Source organism: Bufo bufo, chromosome 1 (assembly GCF_905171765.1).
Source record: "Bufo bufo chromosome 1, aBufBuf1.1, whole genome shotgun sequence".
Taxonomy (NCBI): Eukaryota; Metazoa; Chordata; class Amphibia; order Anura; family Bufonidae; genus Bufo; species Bufo bufo.
Window position 1 is genome coordinate 840706724 of NC_053389.1, and position 24199 is coordinate 840730922.

Below are 24199 nucleotides of genomic sequence, written 5' to 3' on the forward strand. Positions count from 1 at the left end.
ACTCTTTACTGTAAGAGCAGTGAGACTATGGACTCTATACTGTAAGAGTAGAGAGACTAAGGTCTCTACTGTAAGAGCAGTGAGACTATGGACTCTTTACTGTAAGAGCAGTGAGACTATGGACTGTTTACTGTAAGAGCAGTGAGACTATGGACTCTATACTGTAAGAGCAGTGAGACTGTGGACTCTTTACTGTAAGAGCAGTGAGACTATGGACTCTGAAATGTAAGAGCAGTGAGACTATGAACTCTTTACTCTAAGAGCAGTGAGACTATGGACTCTATACTGTAAGAGCAGTGAGACTGTGGACTCTATAATGTAAGAGCAGTGAGACTATGGACTCTGAAATGTAAGAGCAGTGAGACTATGGACTCTTTACTGTAAGAGCAGTGAGACTATGGACTCTTTACTGTAAGAGCAGTGAGACTATGGACTATATACTGTAAGAGCAGTGAGACTATGGACTCTATACTGTAAGAGCAGTGAGACTGTGGACTCTTTACTGTAAGAGCAGTGAGACTATGGACTCTGAAATGTAAGAGCAGTGAGACTATGGACTCTTTACTGTAAGAGCAGTGAGACTATGGACTCTATACTGTAAGAGCAGTGAGACTATGGACTCTTTACTGTAAGAGCAGTGAGACTGTGGACTCTATAATGTAAGAGCAGTGAGACTATGGACTCTGAAATGTAAGAGCAGTGAGACTATGGACTCTATACTGTAAGAGCAGTGAGACTATGGACTCTTTACAGTAAGAGCAGTGAGACTATGAACTCTTTACTGTAAGAGCAGTGAGACTATGGACTCTTTACTGTAAGAGCAGTGAGACTATGGACTCTATACTGTAAGAGTAGTGAGACTATGAACTCTTTACTGTAAGAGCAGTGAGACTATGGACTCTTTACTGTAAGAGCAGTGAGACTATGGACTCTATAATTTAAGAGCAGTGAGACTATGGACTGTTTACTGTAAGAGCATTGAGACTATGGACTCTTTACTGTAAGAGCAATGAGAATATGGACTCTTTACTGTAAGAGCAGTGAGACTATGGACTCTTTACTGTAAGAGCAGTGAGACTATGGACTCTTTACTGTAAGAGCAGTGAGACTATGGACTCTTTACGGTAAGAGCAGTGAGACTATGGACTCTTTACTGTAAGAGCAGTGAGACTATGGACTTTTTACTTTAAGAGCGGTGAGACTTTGGACTCTTTACTGTAAGAGCAGTGAGACTATGGACTCTATACTGTAAGAGCAGTGAGACTATGGACTCTATACTGTAAGAGCAGTGAGACTATGGACTCTATACTGTAAGAGCAGTGAGACTATGGACTCTATACTGTAAGAGCAGTGAGACTATGGACTCTATACTGTAAGAGCAGTGAGACTATGGACTCTATACTGTAAGAGCAGTGAGACTATGGACTCTATACTGTAAGAGCGGTGAGACTATGGACTCTATACTGTAAGAGCACTGAGACTATGGACTCTTTACTGTAAGAGCAGTGAGACTAAGGACTCTTTACTGTAAGAGCAGTGAGACTATGGACTCTACTGTAAGAGCAGTGAGACTATGGACTCTTTACTGTAAGAGCAGTGAGACTAAGGACTCTACTGTAAGAGCAGTGAGACTATGGACTCTTTACTGTAAGAGCAGTGAGACTGTGGACTCTGTACTGTAAGAGCAGTGAGACTATGGACTCTACTGTAAGAGCAGTGAGACTATGGGCTCTTTACTTTAAGAGCAGTGAGACTATGGACTCTATACTGTAAGAGCAGTGAGACTATGGACTCTTTTCTGTAAGAACAGTCAGACTATGGACTATATACTGTAAGAGCAGTGAGACTATGGACTCTTTAGAGTAATTGCAGCAAGACTATGGACTCTTTACTGTAAGAGCATTTAGACTATGGACTCTTTACTGTAAGAGCAGTGAGACTATGGACTCTTTACTGTAAGAGCAGTGAGACTATGGACTCTTTACTGTAAGAGCAGTGAGACTATGGACTCTTTACTGTAAGAGCAGTGAGACTATGGACTCTTTACTGTAAGAGCAGTGAGACTATGGACTCTTTACTGTAAGAGCAGTGAGACTATGGACTCTTTACTGTAAGAGCAGTGAGACTATGGACTCTTTACTGTAAGAGCAGTGAGACTATGGACTCTTTAATGTAAGAGCAGTGAGACTATGGACTCTTTACTGTAAGAGCAGTGAGACTATGGACTCTATACTGTAAGAGCAGTGAGACTATGGACTCTCTACAGTAAGAGCAGTGAGACTATGGACTCTTTACTGTAAGAGCAGTGAGACTATGGGCTCTATACTGTAAGAGCAGTGAGACTATGGACTCTTTACTGTAAGAGCAGTGAGACTATGGACTCTTTACTGTAAGAGCAGTGAGACTATGGACTCTTTACTGTAAGAGCAGTGAGACTATCGACTCTTTAGTGTAAGAGCAGTGAGACTATGGACTCTTTACTGTAAGAGCAGTGAGACTACGGACTGTATTAGAAATGCTATGGTCAGTTAGACAAAAAGAATCCCACTAGGGATACCTCTAGGGAATATTAAAACCTAACCTTTTTTCAGTGGTATTAAAAGAATCTATGGACCAAAAATACCCAATGTATGAAAGGGTGAAATGGATGGATGTGAAATGAGGGGAGCAGCGTCTGGAGAACCTGTCCTCAGAAGTTGAACCACCAGCAGTTAGGGAACATATTACCTGCATTAGATTAACCGTGTGGCCAATGTCCCCCAGATGCCAGTGCTGCTAACGGGCTATTTCTGCTTATTGATGATTATTGAAGGCAGTAACGGGAAATCCCTCATTAAGGACATTGGGGTTCAGTCTGTCTATACTTTCAGTTTCCTCCTGAAGCAATTTATTATCTAGAATCCCTCCTCTTGGGCCATTTTTCCAGTGTAATCCTCCAAAACCTCCACACGTTGATATCTCCATGATGGACCTGGCGGTACCTTTCTTAGTACTGGTGGTGCTGATATGTCTGATCCCTTCTTCTCAGCTATGAAGTCTTTTACCCATGTATCAGATTGGGCACATACATGATCCAACATATAGGATTCCGCTGCTCTTACAGCCGAAGAACCCCCTGATGTCATATTCCCGACCATCTATGGGATTTGTTACCCTCTTTTGGTAAAATGTACAATTTTCAGAAGGAAACAGATCAGATGGAGCAGATAGTGGCTGAGATCACACCCCGTCCGGTACGTCAGACTCGGACATGCTGTGAGCACTTCCTTCAGATCAGGGTCAGTGGTGAGTACATGCTAAGGCTTTCATAAGATTTGATTGATCTCTCGGTGATCCAAAGTCCCCCACATCTTATGCTTTTTCCTTCCTTCTTTTTATCACTTTTGCTGCTAGGTACAAGGTTTAGCTCTTCTCCTTCTTCCCCCTATTGTAGGATGTTTTTCGGGGGTTTTCTGAGATAACCCTTTGACATAAATCTGTGAAGTAATTCACCACATTCTTTCTGAAAAGCATCATCTGTCGCACAATTCCTCAGGACACAGAGGTATTGGCCAATCAGAATTACATTTTTAGGGGGGTAGGGTGCCAGCTTGACCAGTGTAGAAGGTGATTTGTGGACGTCGGTTTGCGGCCACCATGACCCTTCATTATCCTCAAATCTAGAAAGCAAATTTCCTCAGGATGTATCTCATAGGTGAAATGCCTGCCAATATTATTCTGATCGAGTGCACAAAATCCAAAAAGATGTGTTGATCCCCTTCCCAAAAAATGAGAACATCATCTATAAATCTTCCCCAAAAGAGAATATGCCCGATGTAAAGTGAAAGGCCCTCAGTGAAGACAACTTCATCTTCCCACCACCCAAGAAATAAACCAGCATACAGTAATTTGGTGTGTGCCGCGTGCCCATGGCGGTACCTTTTGTTTGATGGTAATATTTCCCTTTGTCATATATCTTCTATATGAAAAAGAATCTTCATATAAAAGAGAGGATAAAAAAATATAAAAATATATTATTCTTCAGGCGGACATAAAAAACGCCTCTAAGTTATTTTTATCAAGTATCTTAATTTGATTTGTGCAAGCAGTGAAACAAAGGAACAATTGTATATGCAAAATATATAATTGTTTATTATAAAAACAAAGAATATAAAAACAATACAACTGCAAAACAAATGATGAAGTTACAACGTAACATCCGAAATGTACCACACGATGGTGCTAACACACCCCTATCTGATCAGCACAGTGTGACTTAGTGATTTATGACGACCAGTGTCATACTTTTAACAAACGGACTCATATACCAAGAGAAACTTAGGATCTTCTGTTATCAAACAGGCTATAACAATAAAACACGGATTTACAGGAAAATAACTGTTATCCTTTGACTCTGTTTTCCTATGACCAATCAAAAATATATGATATTAATATGATAAAATATTCAGCTCGGCAATCAGACTAAGGAAAATGTAGCAAAACAGGGGGCAGAGGTAGTTGTTCCTGCCCCCCAGCAGCAGAGTGATATGCCGGGAAGGCAGTGTGAAGTGCAGGGAGAGGAGAGCAGCGTCCTCCCTCCCCAGCGGCAGGCTGAGTTACAGGGGGCAGAGGTAGTTGTTCCTGCCCCCCAGCAGCAGGGTGATATGCCGGGAAGGCAGTGTGAAATGCAGGGTGAGGAGAGCAGTGTCCTCCCTCCCCAGCGGCAGGCGGAGTTACAGGTGGCAGAGACAGTCGGTCCTGTTCCCCAGCAGCAGGGTGATATGCCGGGAAGGCAGTGTGAAATGCAGGGAGAGGAGAGCAGTGTCCTCCCTCCCCAGCGGCAGGCTGAGTTACAGGGGGCAGAGGTAGTTGTTCCTGTCCCCCAGCAGCAGCATGATTTTTTGGGAATTGGGAGCCCAGTCTCCATTCCCCAGCGGCAGAGTGATGTGCCGGGAATTGGAATCCCAGTCTCCATTCCCCAGCGGCAGGCGGAGTTACAGGGGGCAGAGACAGTCGGTCCTGTCCCCCAGCGGGAGAGTGTCCAGCAGGGAATAGAGAGCCCAGTCTCCTTTCCCCAGCAGCAGGACACTGTATTGAGAGCGGAGATGGTCGGTCGCCCTCCCCAGCGGCTGGAAGTATGTATAGGAGAGGAGCTCGTTACCCCCTCTCCCCAGCGGCAGCTTAACGCACCAGGGGGAGACAGTAACCCCCACAACAGTGCAGATGGGACCGTGGTCTCGGCACCTACAGCACAGGGGGTAGAGACAGTCGGTCTCCCCCTCCAACAACCAGACTCTAAGCCAGGGAGCAACACAGAGACTGGGAGTACCAGCTTCCAACATAACCTTGGTGGACTCACTGGACAGAGACAGGCTACCAAATGCAACAGGTCCAGTATTGGGTTGTGGGTGGGCTGCCAGACTAACTCAGGTACCGACCGGCGTGAGGTCAGGTATCTGGTTAGTCTTCCCTGGGGGAAGGGGAGATGTGTGGCGAAACCAACCTCGCCACTGGGTTTTGGAGAGGACTGGCTGCTGGCCTCTTGCCCCTGGATTATGGGCCATATACTAACTTTTAAACCCCTGAACCTATTCAAGTGAATTTTGGATAGGTTTGTCCCCAAGTTATACTGTTTAAATTGATGTTAGTTATATGTATGGCCAATGTAAACTCACAAAGTTGTAACAATTTATAATAAGTGTAACTTGTCAGCTTGGGAGGAAATGCTGGGTGTGTTTCTATTGTGCCATTGTCCCATTGTGTGTTTAAATGGTGATGTCTGTTCTGTTGTCCTCACATGTGTATTGGCGATCTCCCTTTGTCCTCAGAGATAATTGGATTGCTCCTCAGGTTGTCTCCGGGACAGAGAGGAGGAGACCATGATGCATTGTGGGGATATGTTGTATTTGTCCTATGTCACAGTCTTCATTCTGGTCCTCTGGGGGCGTGAATGATTGGTTGCTGTAGTTACATTGTATGTGTTGTAAATTACTGATTGGTTGTATTTCAAACGCCTGTGGGCAGTACTATGTTTGTGGTTTATGAATAAAAGAGGCTGTACGTGAAGTACAGTCAGACCACTGCTTGACCCTCAACACGGAGCCTTGTCTCGTTATTGGGGGGATTCACTGTATGCTGTTAGAAGACCGATTGCCAGAAGTGTAAGCTGATTCCTGTTCGTCAGCTAGCAGCAATTCGTGAGGTTCCAGTTTGGAGTGCTACTTTGTATCCAGTTCGGGACATTGGTGTTCTGCAGTAGCTGGGCCTGTCTCTCAGAAAGGGGCACATCGCCTGAACGGATTTTAACCCCTTGTCTGCGGAAACGGTCCGTTACAGAAAATAACTTCCCAAGGATTTGGTCCTCTTTTCAAATAATGTCAGATCTTCCATTAACAATATGCATCTTTGCTAAGAGAATAATCAGCATTATGGAGGCACCTAACACTATATATTCCCACAGTATGGGGACTCTTGGCTATATACAGAGAGAAATATCTTATTAATATCATGAGTAGTAGGCAAAATATACGTTACCGGGTCAAAGGTAGACAGAGTTCAGATGGGACCAGTTCTGAGGAACTTTCCTAGTAATCCAAAAAGAATAATCCAAGTTTCTTCTGGTAAAGTTTTTCTTTTTGATTGAATGAATGGATGGATCAATGGATATATGGATCTTTTCCTCTAGCCCTTTTTTTTTTTCTTGCTAACCTTTCATGCTATTCCGCACACGAGTAATTATTCCCCCCTTATCTAAGAATCATCCCCTTTAGATTATGGATTCCCAATCAGGTAGGGTGGGTGTATTCGCATGCTAATAACATCATGATATTATCTCAACTTCTAATATGGCATAGAACAAATAATGAAATAATATAATGTTGCCCATCTGCCTCCAGATGGCACTGCGGTACTGTAGGTGAACATCCCAACTTTTAAGCATTAAAATTAAATATCTAATAATATGTTTACAGGACCTCGTTGACCTTTCTCACGATAAATCATTGAGGAAGGTCTTTTCCTAACACTTTTAATTACCTATATCCTGGACTTGTTGGAGTTGACTGTCTTCTCCTATCTTTTTGAAATATAGGTTGACTTGGTGAAAGTTTTATATAGCGGCTTTGATGCTTGGCATCGGAACTTGTACATTTCACTTATCTACGTACATGAATAACTATTATTTTGAAATGGCATTTACTTCTCCCAGAAACCCAATTAACTTAAACTTACTTTGTTTCTGTACCTTCTAAATGGTAAATACATGGTATAACATATATATAAATCGATACATTGTTACACATAGATAACACATTATATGAATTATTGATTAACATATGTTGTAAAATAAATATACCATGCAAAGATATATATAATATAATTATGAATATATAAATTGAACCTCTTATAGCAGGTGTGCCCCAAGGATATGAGTTCCTTATCAAGTAACCTTGTTTCCTCCAGACAGACATGTTTTAGGGAGTTGGCATACTCCTTACCAGATGGTCTCATATCTTTAGCAATAACTTTTAATACAATGTCCGTTTATATAGACTGAACTTGCCATGAACTCATCTTGGCTTCCTCAGCCACATAATATAACTTTGGTTCAGGCTGATCTTATTCTTAAAGGCAATGAGATGAGCATTCATTTTGATTATAATGTCATTAGATAATATTGTATACGTATGAAAATGCACAACACCTTTAAAGAGAAGGATATTGTGAGTGAGCGTGAACTTCGAGACTGTCAGCATAAATCTGTTGTGTGACCGGAAAGAAGTGCTTAACTGCTGTCAGTCCGATGTACATCATCATAGAGAGACTCCACGGTCAGACTGACAAGTAGGGATTCTTCTGATCAGACTCTATCACTGATCCTGGTGACCACGTCCTCGCTGTCCCATATGTAAGATGACAGGGAGGTGACGAAAGGTCTGAAGATAGCATCAATATAGTCACTGGCAGCGTTTCCCGAGAATATGGGTGACCATGCCCAATGTGATATGTGGGTAAAAGTCCACAAGCTGAGAAGAAGGGATCAGACATATCAGCACCATCAGTACAAAAAAAGGTACCGCCAGGTCCATCATGGTGATATCAACGTGTGGAGGTTTTGGGGAATTAAACGGGGAAAACGACCCAAAAGGAGGGATTCTAGATAATAAATTGCTTCAGGAGGAAGCTAAAAGGATAGAAAGACTGAGCCCCAATGTCCTTAATGAGGGATTTCCCGTTACTGCCTTCAATAATAATCAGTAAGTATTGATATTATATTAAATAGATCCGATATCCCCATAGGGACCGACAAGCAGCTCATTTCTAGGGCCCATTATGTGACCTTTCACGTGTGGCCCCTTCTCACCCCTCCTCCCCTCTCTACTACTTGGACCTTCAGTTATCGGACATCTGTACAGTTGATGTATCGTCGGTGTATTACTCTGTCTATGTCAGTGTACGCTCGGCAGTATTCACCAGGAATCCGATCGTTACGACCTGATCCAGCTGATTATATCCTGCAGGAGAATGATGAGTGCGACCACTTCCTATGGAGACGCTGACCTGGTCCGATACGATGGGACCCCTGACACTAATATACAGGACGGTGCGTCTATAAGGCGTCATCATCACGGCCAGTGCGTAGACCAGAGCTCCCATGACTAGAGCTGAATACGTAGGAGTCCGCAGACTCCTGGTACCATTCTCCTGGTACCAACCACTGAGGCGGAGAAGGACAGCGTGATAGGTCCCAGTGTGCTGTCAATCAAACCAGCGTCTCCCCATTGCAGGGCTGCCGAACAGAAGTTTTCTTTTTTCTGGACAAGTTATCCCAAAATCACGGACAGGCAACATTTTTTATGGACAAATTGGAAAACAATAATGAATAATAAAGCTTATAAGTGATCCACATATACAGCTCAGTGTACTGATACAAACCTATCACCAGCATGTACTGGGAGCTGGACCATGATGAGAATTACCACCACAATAACCTAGTCAGCTACCACCAGACTCAAAAAAATCTCAGACAGGAAAAAAGACGCCTACTTTTACGGATTATCCAGAAATTTCTGGACGGTTGGCAGCCTTGCCCCATTGGGGCAACACTGAGGAGGAGGGGGGTCCTGTAAGTCTATATAAGAGGGTGAACTCGGCGTCTTGGGGCAACAAACCGCAAGTCGGAGAAACATGTCGGGAGGGTTGCACTTGGCTTTTTAGGCTAATTTCAGCAACTTAGACAATAGAGAGAAGGAAAATCCGTCTGTGTGAGTGAGTTGTGACAGCAGAGCTAGCAATCCAATACCAGCAGGGAGAGAGTTCTGGATGAGTGACGGTGGAGACCTCCATCTTTACGAGGGAGCGGGCATGTTTGTGACCGGTACAGTGGTAGTAACGGCCAGGAGAAGGTGGAAGTGTATGAAGAATGAGTGTGTAAGACACCAGCAACTCAATCTCCACTACAACTGTGCAATGCACCAGCAACTCCATTCACTAGTATTGCTTGCTGTACACAGATTACTGTCCTTCATAAGATGGCTGAAGAGGTCCAGCGACCTACACACCACGACTGACCCCACTGACTCCCCAATCACTTACTGCTCAACAATAGCGGAAATAGCCCGTGAGCCGCACTGGTATCTGGGGGACATTGGCCACACGGTTACTACTCTAATGCAGGTAATATCTTCCCTGACTGCTGGTGGTCCAGCCTCTGAGGACAGGTTCTCCACACGCTGCCCCCTCATTTCACATCCATCCATTTCACCCTTTCATACATGGGGTATTTTTGGTCCATACCACTGAATAAAGGTTAGGTTTTAGTATTCCCTAGAGGGGTCCCTAGTGGGATTTTTTTTTTTGCCTAACTGACACTCCAAACTCCAAACATTTGAGTCACATGTCCCTAGGACCCCACGGGGGGATGAACGTTGCTTTGGCGTTAGGGTGTATTAGGCACAGGAACAGAGGAGCTTTTACAAGCCAAGCTCAGTAGATGGGGGGCACCTAACTGTGGGCAGGAGGGGGTAATTTATTTACTTATTTTATGCACTTATATAGCGCTACTATATTCCTCAGCACTTTACAGAGATTATCATCCAACTCACAATCCAAGGTCCCTATCAGTATGTCTTTGGAGTGTGGGAGGAAACCGGAGGAAACCCACGTACACGGGGAGAAGATACAAACTCCATGCAGAATGTAGGATTTATAGTCAGATATACTACAGTCTGCACTGGTGTGGAGTATCGGGGCTTTCTATCATCTCCACAATCTGATGCTAAAACTAGAAGGAACTGTTCTGAGGAACTTGCAAATCTTTTCCATGGAAGGAGAGGAAACCGATTTATGCACATGCTGCAAATTCCCTGATAAAGGGACGTGACAAGAGAGGGATAGCTGGACCTATAAACCAAGTGATGGGACAGCAGACAGCCCAGAGGAAGAAGAAAGGAAGAAGAGCATGCCTCAGGTAATACAGACCTAAGATCCTGATACCTACCCCCATCTACAGCTGGTTAGTGGTCCTCCTATAGTCATCTACTCCTGTCTTCTCCTTGTGAGGTGGTGACAGTGGAAGCTGGTGGTTGTGCTGTTGGTGAATGTTGCTCCTAGTAGTAAATGTAGTAGTTAATGTTCTAGTACAAGTGTTAGCAACATCCCGCACTTCAGCTGTTGTGTAACTACAACTCCCAGAATGCTCCATTCAGTTCTATAGGAGTTACAAGAGCAGCTGAGTTGGTGTGTATGCTGGGAGTTGTAGTTTCATAGCAGCTGGAGTGCTGAAGGTCCCTGATCTAGTAGATGCCTTGCCTCTGTAGTCATAGTATGGGGTTTGAAACCTTAGATATTCTGGATTTGCACCAGATGTAAAGTGTTAGGAACTATAGATGCTCTGGATTAGTAACTGCAATGTAGGGATAAGGGCCATAGGTGTTCTGGATTTGTACATGAAGCATGGAGTTAGGTACTATAGATGTTCCGGATTTGTACCTGGAGTATAGAGTTATGGACTGTAGATGTTCTGGATTTCTACTTGGAGTATAGGGTGATGGACTGGACATGATGGATTTCTACCTGAAGGATAGGGTTAGGGACTAGATGTTCTGGATTTCTCCCTGAAGCATAGGGCTAGTGATTAGATGTTCTGGACTTCTCCCTGGAGTGTAGGGTTAGGGACTATATGTTTTGGATTTGTACCTGGAGTATAGGCTTAGAGACTAGATGTTCTAGATTTCTCCCTGGAGTATAGGGTTACTGACTGTAGATGTTCTGGATTTATACCTGGAGTATAGGGTTAGAGACCATAGATTTTTTGGATTTCTCCCTCTAGTACATGGTAAGGGACTAGATGTTCTGGATTTATCCCTCTAGTATAGGTTTAGAGACCATATATGTTCTGGATTTATCCCACTAGTATAGAGTTAGCGACCATAGCTGTTCTGGATTTCTCCCTGGAGTACAGGGTTTGAGAGTGTAGACGTTCTGGATTTTTCCCTGGAGTATAGGATTAGGGGCTAGATGTTCTGTATTTCCCCAGGGAGTATAGAGTTAGGGACTGTAGATGATTTTGATTTCTCCCTTAAGTATAGGGTAAGGGACTAGATGTTCTGGATTTCTCCCTCTAGTATAGGGTTAGAAACATAGATGTTCTGGATTTCTCCCTGGAGTATAGGGTTATATACCGTAGATGTTCTGGATTTCTCCCTCGCGTTTAGGGTTAGGGACTAAATGTTTTAGGTTTCTACCTGGAGTAAAAGGTTAGGGACGAGTTTAGGGTTGAAGAATGTAGATGTTCTGCATTTCTCCTTGGAGTACAGGGTAAGGGACTGGATGTTTAGAGTTCTACCTGGAGTAAAAGGTAAGGGGTGAGATGTTCTGGATTTGTACCTGGAGTATAAGGTTATAGGACTTCAAGTGTCATGAGTATAAACTTAACAGCTTCTCCCTCCACTTTCAGGAGACGCTGCTAGACTACAAAGACCTGCAGAAAGCCTCATCTGATAGTGAAGGTAAATGTGTCCAGAGGAGGAGGTCGAACAACTTTAAGTAACATACTTGAGACATCATCATCCATCACATTCCTGGATTGCAGCTCTAACTTTTGACCATTGATACATCTCACACAAGAGTCTGGGAAGATGAGCAACAACCTTTGTCGTAACGATAATGGAGGCCATATTGGTTGTCTCCAAGATTTCCCTGGTTATCAGACCAAACGTCTAATAATCTTGTAGCATCTTGTTGGAAGCTGAATGGTTTAAAGGCTTCAAGCCTCTTCCTTCATGCTCATGCACACACAGTCAACCAATTATGTCCTGGTCATTTTCTTTAGTTTCTGCCTATAAGTGATGTCTGGACGTAAGATGGTAGTAAAGATAGGTCCCATCATAGATCTGAGCCCAGTAGTACCACCAGCACCACCAGTCACCCTCCTTTCCAGTCTCGAGATTAAAGCTAAGAACACTTAACTTCCTTAGATTTTCCACTGTTTGGATCACCCTGTCAGCTCTCCAGATAGGACAGACCTGTCTGTGAATTGCTTCTCAATCTGGTCGCTCCATATTCATAGATTGGTCGTTCTAATGGCTGACTACCCAGGGGAAACGGGGAATCTATGCTTTGTCAGGCTGTTGGTTCATCTATGATTAACAGATGGAGTTTCTATATCAGGACTAGGGTGAAGACCAGAAAACAGCCATGACTGACAACGTTCTTCTTTTCTTTCCTAGAAATTAAGATGTGGATTCCTCAGCCATCCTCAAGATTTCTCTATGGCCTGTATACTCTCTGTGCCTTGCTCTTCTTCATCATAATCATTCTCATCATCTTGTTTAGAAGTAAGTGCCCCCATGTCCTTCATTCACCACTAATCTCTCAATCTAGAAGAAAAGGAGAAGATATATACAGTACAGACCAAAAGTTTGGACACACCTTCTCATTCAAAGAGTTTTCTTTATTTTCATGACTATGAAGGCATCAAAACTATGAATTAACACATGTGGAATTATATACATAACAAACAAGTGTGAAACAACTGAAAATATGTCATATTCTAGGTTCTTCAAAGTAGCCACCTTTTGCTTTGATTACTGCTTTGCACACTCTTGATGAGCTTCAAGAGGTAGTCCCCTGAAATGGTCTTCCAACAGTCTTGAAGGAGTTCCCAGAGATGCTTAGCACTTGTTGGCCCTTTTGCCTTCACTCTGCGGTCCAGCTCACCCCAAACCATCTCGATTGGGTTCAGGTCCGGTGACTGTGGAGGCCAGGTCATCTGGCGCAGCACCCCATCACTCTCCTTCATGGTCAAATAGCCCTTACTTTCAACGTTTTCCCAATTTTTCGACTGACTGACTGACCTTCATTTCTTAAAGTAATGATGGCCACTCGTTTTTCTTTACTTAGCTGCTTTTTTCTTGCCATAATACAAATTCTAACAGTCTATTCAGTAGGACTATCAGCTGTGTATCCACCTGACTTCTCCTCAACGCCACTGATGGTCCCAACCCCATTTATAAGGCAAGAAATCCCACTTATTAAACCTGACAGGGCACACCTGTGAAGTGAAGACCATTTCAGGGGACTACCTCTTGAAGCTCATCAAGAGAATGCCAAGAGTGTGCAAAGCAGTAATCAAAGCAAAAGGTGGCTACTTTGAAGAACCTAGAATATGACATATGTTCAGTTGTTTCACACTTGTTTGTTATGTATATAATTCCACATGTGTTAATTCATAGTTTTGATGCCTTCAGTGTGAATCTACAATTTTCATAGTCATGAAAATAAAGAAAACTCTTTGAATGAGAAGGTGTGTCCAAACTTTTGGTCTGTACTGTACACAGTCTACACGATGGTTTCCAGGCTTTTGCTGCCCTTATAGCCTGTGTATACTAAGAGTTGTAGTTTTGCCACAAGCTGAGAACCATAGGTTGAAGACCCCTTATCTAGAACTATAATAGTATCCATCACTTACTTCATTTTCCCTTGCACCTTTTCTTTGTTCGGAGCGCTAGATCACACCAGTTCTGTGGTCTCCTCACAAGCTCTGTGAAGGTGCCAAGGTTATTTCAGCATTGCAACAGGGGCTCCCTCCCACCGCATTTATGTCGTTCCCAATTTATATATTGATTTAATCTTAGATTTTTACTGAAAATGTTGAATGTTTGCAATCACAGCCCCAGGGGAAAAGCCAGCTGACCGTAGCACTGAGTTCCGGATTGGTAACCTAAGTGAGAGCTTAAACATGAAGGTTGGTCAGCTGTCTCAGGACGGTGAGTCATTAATGAGCGGAGGAGAATAATACCCCAATCCAAGAAACAGAACTTGTCTTATTCCAGCCTTCTTTTCATAGGAACCAAGCTGATGGAGAAATTACAGCAGATGGACACCACTTTGAAAACCATCCAAGGAGACACCTCCATAGGTAAACTCATTGGTGGGGCAGGAGGTGAGGGAAGCAGAAAGGGTGAGCTATGGGCCCAGAGGTTAAGGGGCCACTAAGATGCAGAAACGTATATTTTTCTGTGGTGGTGGATTTCTGGTGGTCTCTTTCCACCATGTGGGTGTAGTAAAAGTATGTGGGCCATTCCTAACATATGGGCCCTGTGAATTATAGTTACGACCTTGGGGCCTTAAGCACAACATGTCTTCTTGTCAAAGTTATAAACAATGGTAAGATTTCATCAGTCATTGGCTGGACTTTCTAACGTAAGTAAATTGCGTGACCAGTGGGTTTAGGGTGTCACGAGAATAGGCACAAGGGTAAACTTCACTCTATTTCAATACTTTTCTTTGTCATCTGATTTGTCATTTGCTTTTTCAGGTCAGCTGCAGAGCGATATGCAGAGAGTGCTGGCTGCCATCAGCAGAATGTCCAATCGGATAAAGAGACTTGATAATAGTGAGTTTCAGAAGAAAAACTGTATTGTAGCTCATGGGGGCAAATGGCCAATGACCCATCAATGAACTAGACACAAATCGAAGCTGAATGCAAGGGAGGCAACAAAAGCAAGAGATGGAAGCAAAAGAAACTATTCTACATGTCCTCCACTACAGTCGTATTGATGTCATGACGTCCTCACCAGGTCATAATGTCATTTCCGGGTCATGATATCCTCACCAGGTCATGATGTCATCTCCAGGTGATCATGTCCTCAGACCTCACCAGATCACATCATCTCCAGCTACATGGTGCTTTTAATCAGTAGCATTACATAGCTGGATCCTACTTTGCCCCGATAGCAGGCTGATTGCCCAGGAGAGGCCTGTGTTAGAGTAGGAATATCACATAGCAGGACCTTACGTTGCCCAGATAGCAGGCTGATTGCCCAGGAGAGTCCTGTATTTGAGTAGGAAGTATCACAAAGCAGGACCTTACGTTGCCCAGATACCAGGCTGATAGCCCAGGAGAGGCCTGTGTTACAGTAGAAAGTATCACAAAGCAGAACCTTATGTTGCCCAGATACCAGGCTGATAGCCCAGGAGAGGCCTGTGTTACAGTAGAAAGTATCACATAGCAGGACCTTACGTTGCCCAGATACCAGGCTGATAGCCTAGGAGAGGCCTGTGTTACAGTAGAAAGTATCACATAGCAGGACCTTACGTTGCCCAGATAGCAGGCTGATAGCCCAGGAGAGGCCTGTGTTAGAGTAGGTGCCATCTGTTGTAAGCCACCTTGTAGAGGGTAGATGTTTTTGATCAATAATATGCACAAAGAGCTTCTCCTTTTTCTTACAGTACGGACCGTAACAATGCAGTTTCCTTTTTCCCCATGAATTCACCGTTCACTGATGTCTTTGTACATTAAGCAGTGTGCTGCTACTTGTAGTTCTATGTATGTATCATCTCCAGGTCATGATGTCTTCTACAGGTGACTATGTCCTCACTATGATGTTATCACCAGATGAGGACATCATCTCTGGGTCATAATGTTGCCTCCAGATTATAATGTCATATCCAGGTCATGATGTCATCCAGGTTATGATGTTATGACCAGGTCATGTGCTCTCCAGTTCATGTTGTCCTCTGCTGGTCTTGATGTCATCTCCTGGTCATAATGTCATCTCCAGGTCATGTTCTCACCTCTTGGTCTCTCATTGAAACTGTCTCCTCTTCTATATGAAGGCTCTGAAGATATTGTCTGTGCTACTGGCTGGGTTAAGAATGACCTCAGCTGTTACTTCTACTCCAGAGAGGGAAATTCATGGAACGCTGCCAAAGGAATCTGTGAAGCTAAGAAAGCTCATTTGGTCGTCATCAACACAGAGGAAGAGCAGGTGAGTGTAGATGTATGGGTTCTTCAGTTTTAGGGCTCAGTCACACGACCGTGGTTTGGTTCTGCATCCGAGCCGCATTCGTTGCGGCTCGGGTGTGGACCCATTCACTTTAATGGAGCTACAAAAGATGCGGACAGCACTCCGTGTGGTGTACGATTCTGTTGCTCCATTCCGAAGGCCCCGCAAAAAGTATAAGTCATGTCCTATTCTTAAATAAATAGTAGTGGGGCACTCCCTATAGTATTGGGATTTTATTAAATGTAAGATAAAATTCAGATAATGATTGGTACAATTGTATAGATTGGTTAATAAAACAAATATTGTACTCAAAATGAATAGCAGCAATGATAGAAAGTGGATACAAATATATATTAAAACCACATACACACGTGTTCATGATAAAATGTACATCCAATTGGTCGATTTCAATCTCTAGAGCCAGCAGTCTACCAGACCTCTGATAATTTGAAATATTCGCGATGCAACAATCAACCAGAACGTTAATGTTATAAAATGTTCGATGATGTGAAATGTTCGATGGTATAAATATTCGTTAATAAAAAGTTCGCAATACGATAATGACAAAAAGTTCTTCCAAGGGCCAAAGCAGTATACCAGCGTCCCGCTCACTTGATGCAAACAGCGGCGTCCCGCTGGATACTCCACAAACTGTGATCGCACAAGCACGATCTTACCGGGAGGTCTTTAATGGACTTCGTTGCCCTTGACACGGTATAACTTCTGTAGAAATCAGGGTTCCGGTCTCAAGGGCTGTTACTTTTGTTTGAATTCCGCGCCAATCCTTCGAACACACGTGACCCCGGGATAAAACAGGGTTTTGTCTGTGCAGCGAAAGTTGCTTTAAGCGGTTCGGTATTTCCAGTAATAGCGTCCACGCCTCCTCAATCGGTCGATGTGCGTTTCTTGGAGATAGGGGTAATACCAAACGCGTTTCGGGGTTTAGAAAGATGACCCCAAAACACGGATGCACACAGGCGGCATCCGTGTTTTGCGGATCCTCATTTTGCAGACCGCAAAACATGGCACGTTCGTGTGAACAAGCCATTAGTAGAGGGAGTCTGAATATATAGACAGGTAGAGAGGGGAGGGTGCATTACACCCTCCGGGGTGGGTCACTGCAGGGTGGGCATGGAGCCCCATTATCAACCACCTCCCCAAACCCCTCAGAAAGCGAGGGAGAGGGGAGAAGCAGGGCGGCCATGAAAACCTTCTCTTCTCTCCACAGAATTTCTTATTTGGAATAACAAAAGGGAAATACACCTGGATCGGGCTGACGGACGTGACCGGAGACTGGAAGTGGGTGGACGGAACCAAGTACGACTCGGCCCTAAAGTAAGTAGAAAAAGCTGGGGGGCAATTATATCTGGTCAACGGACCCCCAGATATAAGAAGGCATCCTGTACCCCGAGTGTCAGTGTCATTATCCTTTACCCCGAGTGTCAGTGTCATTATCCTGTACCCCGAGTGTCAGTGTCATCATCCAGTACCCCAAGTGTCAGTGTCATTATCCTGTACCCCAAGTGTCAGTGTCATTATCCTACCCCGAGTGTCAGTGTCATTATCCTGTACCCCGAGTGTCAGTGTCATTATCCTGTACCCTAATTGTCAGTGTCATTATCCTGTACTCCGAGTGTCAGTGTCATTATCCTGTACCCCGAGTGTCAGTGTCATCATCCTGTACCCCGAGTGTCAGTGTCATCATCCTGTACCCCGAGTGTCAGTGTCATTATCCTGTACCCCGAGTGTCAGCGTCATCATCCTGTACCCCGAGTGTCAGTGTCATTATCCTGTATCCCGAGTGTCATTGTCCTGTACCCCGAGTGTCAGTGTCTTTATCCTGTCCCTTGAGTGTCAGTGTCATCATCCTGTACCCCGAGTGTCAGTGTCATCATCCTGTACCCCGAGTGTCAGTGTCTTTATCCTGTACCCCGAGTGTCAGCGTCATTATCCTGTACCCCGAGTGTCAGTGTCATCATCCTGTACCCCGAGTGTCAGCGTCATCATCCTGTACCCCGAGTGTCAGTGTCATTATCCTGTATCCCGAGTGTCATTGTCCTGTACCCCGAGTGTCAGTGTCTTTATCCTGTACCCCGAGTGTCAGCGTCATTATCCTGTACCCCGAGTGTCAGTGTCATCATCCTGTACCCCGAGTGTCAGTGTCTTTATCCTGTACCCCGAGTGTCAGTGTCATTATCCTGTACCCCGAGTGTCAGTGTCATCATCCTGTACCCCGAGTGTCAGCGTCATCATCCTGTACCCCGAGTGTCAGTGTCATTATCCTGTATCCCGAGTGTCATTGTCCTGTACCCCGAGTGTCAGTGTCTTTATCCTGTACCCCGAGTGTCAGCGTCATTATCCTGTACCCCGAGTGTCAGTGTCATCATCCTGTACCCCGAGTGTCAGTGTCTTTATCCTGTACCCCGAGTGTCAGTGTCATTATCCTGTACCCCGAGTGTCAGTGTCATCATCCTGTACCCCGAGTGTCAGCGTCATCATCCTGTACCCCGAGTGTCAGTGTCATTATCCTGTATCCCGAGTGTCATTGTCCTGTACCCCGAGTGTCAGTGTCTTTATCCTGTACCCCGAGTGTCAGCGTCATTATCCTGTACCCCGAGTGTCAGTGTCATCATCCTGTACCCCGAGTGTCAGTGTCTTTATCCTGTACCCCGAGTGTCAGTGTCATTATCCTGTACCCCGAGTGTCAGTGTCATCATCCTGTACCCTGAGTGTCAGCGTCATCATCCTGTACCCCGAGTGTCAGCGTCATTATCCTTTACCCCGAGTGTCAGTGTCATTATCCTGTACCCCGAGTGTCCGTGTCATTATTCTGTACCCCGAGTGTCAGTGTCATTATCCTGTACCCTAATTGTCAGTGTCATTATCCTGTACTCCGAGTGTCATTGTCATTATCCTGTACCCCGAGTGTCAGTGTCATCATCCTGTACCCCGAGTGTCAGTGTCATCATCCTGTACCCCAAGTGTCAGTGTCATCATCCTGTACCCCGAGTGTCAGTGTCATTATCCTGTACCCCGAGTGTCCGTGTCATTATTCTGTACCTCGAGTGTCAGTGTCATTATCCTGTACCCAAGTGTCAGTGTCATTATCCTGTACCCCGAGTGTCAGTGTCATTATCCTGTACCCCGAGTGTCCGTGTCATTATTCTGTACCTCGAGTGTCAGTGTCTTTATCCTGTACCCAAGTGTCAGTGTCATTATCCTGTACCCCGAGTGTCAGTGTCATTATCCTGTACCCCGAGTGTCCGTGTCATTATTCTGTACCTCGAGTGTCAGTGTCATTATCCTGTACCCCGAGTGTCAGTGTCTTTATCCTGTACCCCGAGTGTCAGTGTCATTATCCTGTACCCCGAGTGTCAGTGTCATTATCCTGTACACCGAGTGTCAGCGTCATTATCCTGTACCCCGAGTGTCAGTGTCATTATCCTGTACCCTAATTGTCAGTGTCATTATCCTGTACTCCGAGTGTCAGTGTCATTATCCTGTACCCCGAGTGTCAGTGTCATTATCCTGTACCCCGAGTGTCAGCGTCATTATCCTGTACCCCGAGTGTCAGTGTCATCATCCTGTACCCCAAGTGTCAGTGTCATCATCCTGTACCCCGAGTGTCAGCGTCATCATCCTGTACCCCGAGTGTCAGTGTCATTATCCTGTATCCCGAGTGTCATTGTCCTGTACCCCGAGTGTCAGTGTCTTTATCCTGTACCCCGAGTGTCAGCGTCATTATCCTGTCCCTTGAGTGTCAGTGTCATCATCCTGTACCCCGAGTGTCAGTGTCATCATCCTGTACCCCGAGTGTCAGTGTCTTTATCCTGTACCCCGAGTGTCAGCGTCATTATCCTGTACCCCGAGTGTCAGTGTCATTATCCTGTACCCTGAGTGTCAGCGTCATCATCCTGTACCCCGAGTGTCAGCGTCATCATCCTGTACCCTGAGTGTCAGCGTCATCATCCTGTACCCCGAGTGTCAGTGTCATCATCCTGTACCCCGAGTGTCAGCGTCATCATCCTGTACCCCGAGTGTCAGTGTCATTATCCTGTACCCTGAGTGTCAGCGTCATCATCCTGTATCCCGAGTGTCAGCGTCATCATCCTGTATCCCGAGTGTCAGTGTCTTTATCCTGTACCCCGAGTGTCAGTGTCTTTATCCTGTACCCCGAGTGTCAGTGTCTTTATCCTGTACCCCGAGTGTCAGTGTCATTATCCTGTACCCCGAGTGTCAGTGTCTTTATCCTGTACCCCGAGTGTCAGTGTCATCATCCTGTACCCCAAGTGTCAGTGTCATCATCCTGTACCCCGAGTGTCAGCGTCATCATCCTGTACCCCGAGTGTCAGTGTCATTATCCTGTATCCCGAGTGTCATTGTCCTGTACCCCGAGTGTCAGTGTCTTTATCCTGTACCCCGAGTGTCAGCGTCATTATCCTGTCCCTTGAGTGTCAGTGTCATCATCCTGTACCCCGAGTGTCAGTGTCATCATCCTGTACCCCGAGTGTCAGTGTCTTTATCCTGTACCCCGAGTGTCAGCGTCATTATCCTGTACCCCGAGTGTCAGTGTCATCATCCTGTACCCCGAGTGTCAGCGTCATTATCCTGTACCCCGAGTGTCAGTGTCATTATCCTGTACCCCGAGTGTCAGCGTCATTATCCTGTACCCCGAGTGTCAGTGTCATCATCCTGTACCCTGAGTGTCAGCGTCATTATCCTGTACCCCGAGTGTCAGTGTCATCATCCTGTACCCTGAGTGTCAGCGTCATTATCCTGTACCCCGAGTGTCAGTGTCATTATCCTGTACCCCGAGTGTCAGCGTCATTATCCTGTACCCCGAGTGTCAGTGTCATCATCCTGTACCCCGAGTGTCAGCGTCATTATCCTGTACCCCGAGTGTCAGTGTCATCATCCTGTACCCTGAGTGTCAGCGTCATCATCCTGTACCCCGAGTGTCAGTGTCATCATCCTGTACCCCGAGTGTCAGTGTCATCATCCTGTACCGTGAGTGTCAGTGTCATCATCCTGTACCCCGAGTGTCAGTGTCATTATCCTGTACCCTGAGTGTCAGCGTCATCATCCTGTATCCCGAGTGTCAGCGTCATCATCCTGTATCCCGAGTGTCAGTGTCTTTATCCTGTACCCCGAGTGTCAGTGTCTTTATCCTGTACCCCGAGTGTCAGTGTCTTTATCCTGTACCCCGAGTGTCAGTGTCATTATCCTGTACCCCGAGTGTCAGTGTCTTTATCCTGTACCCCGAGTGTCAGTGTCATTATCCTGTACCCCAAGTGTCAGTGTCATCATCCTGTACCCCGAGTGTCAGTGTCATTATCCTGTACCCTAAGCGTCAGTGTCATTATCCTGTACCCCGAGTGTCAGTGTCATTATCCTGTACCCCGAGTGTCAGTGTCATCATCCTGTACCCTGAGTGTCAGCGTCATCATCCTGTACCCCGAGTGTCAGTGTCATTATCCTGTACCCCAAGCGTCAGTGTCATTATCCTGTACCCCAAGTGTCAGTGTATCATTTCGTGTACCTCAAGTTTCATTGTGTTTTTGACCCTTTGTTTTCCCTTCATGCGCTAGGAACTGGCTGCCAGGTCAGCCTGATGAGTTTTTTGGCCATGGACTTGGTGGAGGAGAAGACTGTGCTCATCTCCATACGACTGGCCAATGGAATGACGATCACTGCTCACGACCCTATGGGTACATTTGTGAAGTGAACATGTGATAGGAACAGAAGGTACAAGGCTTCGATGACATCTCTGCGGACTATCATCTATGACATCTGACATGCCATTTAGACACGATGGAGAAATATATAGAAATGTATGGAGCTTGGAGGTCTGGTAGGAGATACATGTATGTCCTATAGGAGGACTATCCTGAAGGATCATGTAGAAGGTCCGTGTGGATGACACTTCATGTGAGAATATACTAAATCGATAAACTAATCCGCAATGATCGCTCCTGGCGTTTCCTGCAGCTTCAGAAGGTATCTTCCAATGGTCACTTCTCATGTCACCTGTGAAGTTCTTACAAGGCTCCTCAGGTGAAGAAGACCCTCCCGATCCTCATCTTATACTTTAATGACTAGTGTAATGAAATAAATTGTGATATTCTGATCAATATACGATGATATGTGATGAGAACACCAGACCACATGAAGCCCCCTTACCTATAGGGACCCTAGGAACCTATCACTCTTACATCTATGGAGGGGAGAAGATAAAGTATGAGGGTAAGACCTCATTGCGCCACGAACCCCTGGAGGTGACAGTGACAACATGGTGCCTCCTGGGATCGGAGCTTATTTGTCAAGGACCAAAGATGAGTGGGTGAGGGTTATGTATGAGCCCATGGGAAAAAAAATGCTATAAAGTGTGAGGAGCCATCGACCTCGATGTAGACAAGTGCACCATCACATGTGGAGACTGTAAGAGCCACCCTCAGCCTCACCAGACAGTACTTACCTCTCCATCTCTTACTTTTTCAATTTTACAGTCATGAAGCTATAGGTCCTATATCTAAGCTATCTTTCATGTATGGAGTCAATGCATGAAGTTTACATATGAAGTCTTGGTATGGAGTCAATGTATGAAGGGGCTCCTTTATTAATAAATATACACCAATTTTGGGCGTATATCTGTCCCAGATTCAGTTGCAAAGGGGATTTGCGGACAAATCTGCTTATTTTCCTGGCTCACGCCAGGTCTACGAAAGGGTGTGTGGCATGGGTGGGGAAGGGGGCGCGCCGGCCCGTCTCACTTACCATTTTATACGCTGTTTTAGGTGTAGAAAAATATGTAAATCTACGCCAGCAAGGAAGTCCGGCGAATCTACATAACTTAGGCGCATCATGCACCAGCTCAGGGGTATTACGACCGGTGTCTAAAACGACCCCAGAAGTCTTTGTATGGAGTCTAGGTTATTGAGTGAATGTATGAAATCTATGTATGAAGGCTATGCATGGAGCCAATGTATGAAGGCTATGCATGGAGCCAATGTATGAAGGCTATGTAAGGAGCCGATGTATGAAAGCTATGTAAGGATCCCATGTGTGAAGGCTATGTATGAAGTTTATGTATGAAGGCTATGTAAGGAGTTGATGTATGAAGGCTATGCATAGAGCCCATGTATGAAGTCTTAGTATGGAGTCTATGTATGAAGCCTATGTAAGGAGCCAAAATATGAGGGCTATGTAAGGAGCCGATGTATGAAGGCTATGTGTGAAGTTTTTGTATGAAGGCTATGTAAGGAGCTGATGTATGAAGGCTATGTAAAGAGCCCATGTGTGAAGGCTATGTATGGAGCTCATGGATGAAGGCTATGTATGGAGCCCATGTATGAGACCTATGTATGGAGCCCATGTATGAAGGCTATGTATGAAGGCTATGTATAGAGCCCACGTATTAAGGCTATGTATGGAGCCCATGTATGAAGTCTAAGTATGGAGCTTATGTATGGAGCCAATGTATAAAGGCTATGTAAGGAGCCGATGAATGAAGGCTATGTATGGAGCCCATGTATAAAAGCTATGTATGCAGCCCATGTGTGAAGGCTATGTATGGAGTCCATGTGTGAAGGGTTTGTATGAAGTTTATGCATGAAGGCTATGTAAGGACCTGATGTATGAAGGCTATGTATAGAGCCCATGTATGAAGGCTATGTATAGAGCCCATGTATGAAGGCTATGCATGAAGCCCATGTATGAAGGTTATGTATAGAGCCCTTGAAAGAAGGCTATGTATGAAGCCCATGTATGGAGCCAATGTATGAAGGCTATGTATAGAGCCCATGTATGAAGGCTATGTATGGAGCCAATGTATGAAGGCTATGTATGAAGCCCATGTATGGAGCCAATGTATGAAGGATATGTATGGAGCCCATATATGAAGGGTATGTATGAAGGCTAAGTATATAGACCAT

General features: G+C 44.9%; 1 protein-coding gene across 1 annotated transcript; it reads left to right on the forward strand.

Annotated features, from left to right (window-relative positions):
- Positions 1-10347: 10347 nt before the first annotated feature.
- LOC120986713 (asialoglycoprotein receptor 1-like) lies at positions 10348-22427 on the forward strand. Its single transcript, XM_040415419.1, has 9 exons — positions 10348-10447; positions 11936-11987; positions 12708-12815; positions 14151-14246; positions 14327-14398; positions 14798-14875; positions 16099-16250; positions 17497-17603; positions 21857-22427. Exons 1-9 carry the CDS (start codon positions 10439-10441, stop codon positions 21999-22001), a joined length of 819 nt encoding a protein of 272 aa, XP_040271353.1. The 5' UTR covers positions 10348-10438; the 3' UTR covers positions 22002-22427.
- The last annotated feature ends 1772 nt before the right edge of the window (positions 22428-24199 follow it).

What these genes read in the sequence shown, in the direction of transcription:
- LOC120986713 (XM_040415419.1), top strand. An exon ending in TCTCATCATCTTGTTTAGAA is followed by an intron (nt 12,816 to 14,150) that starts GTAAGTGCCCCC and finishes TTGCAATCACAG; the next exon opens with CCCCAGGGGAAAAGCCAGCT. An exon ending in GATAAAGAGACTTGATAATA is followed by an intron (nt 14,876 to 16,098) that starts GTGAGTTTCAGA and finishes TTCTATATGAAG; the next exon opens with GCTCTGAAGATATTGTCTGT.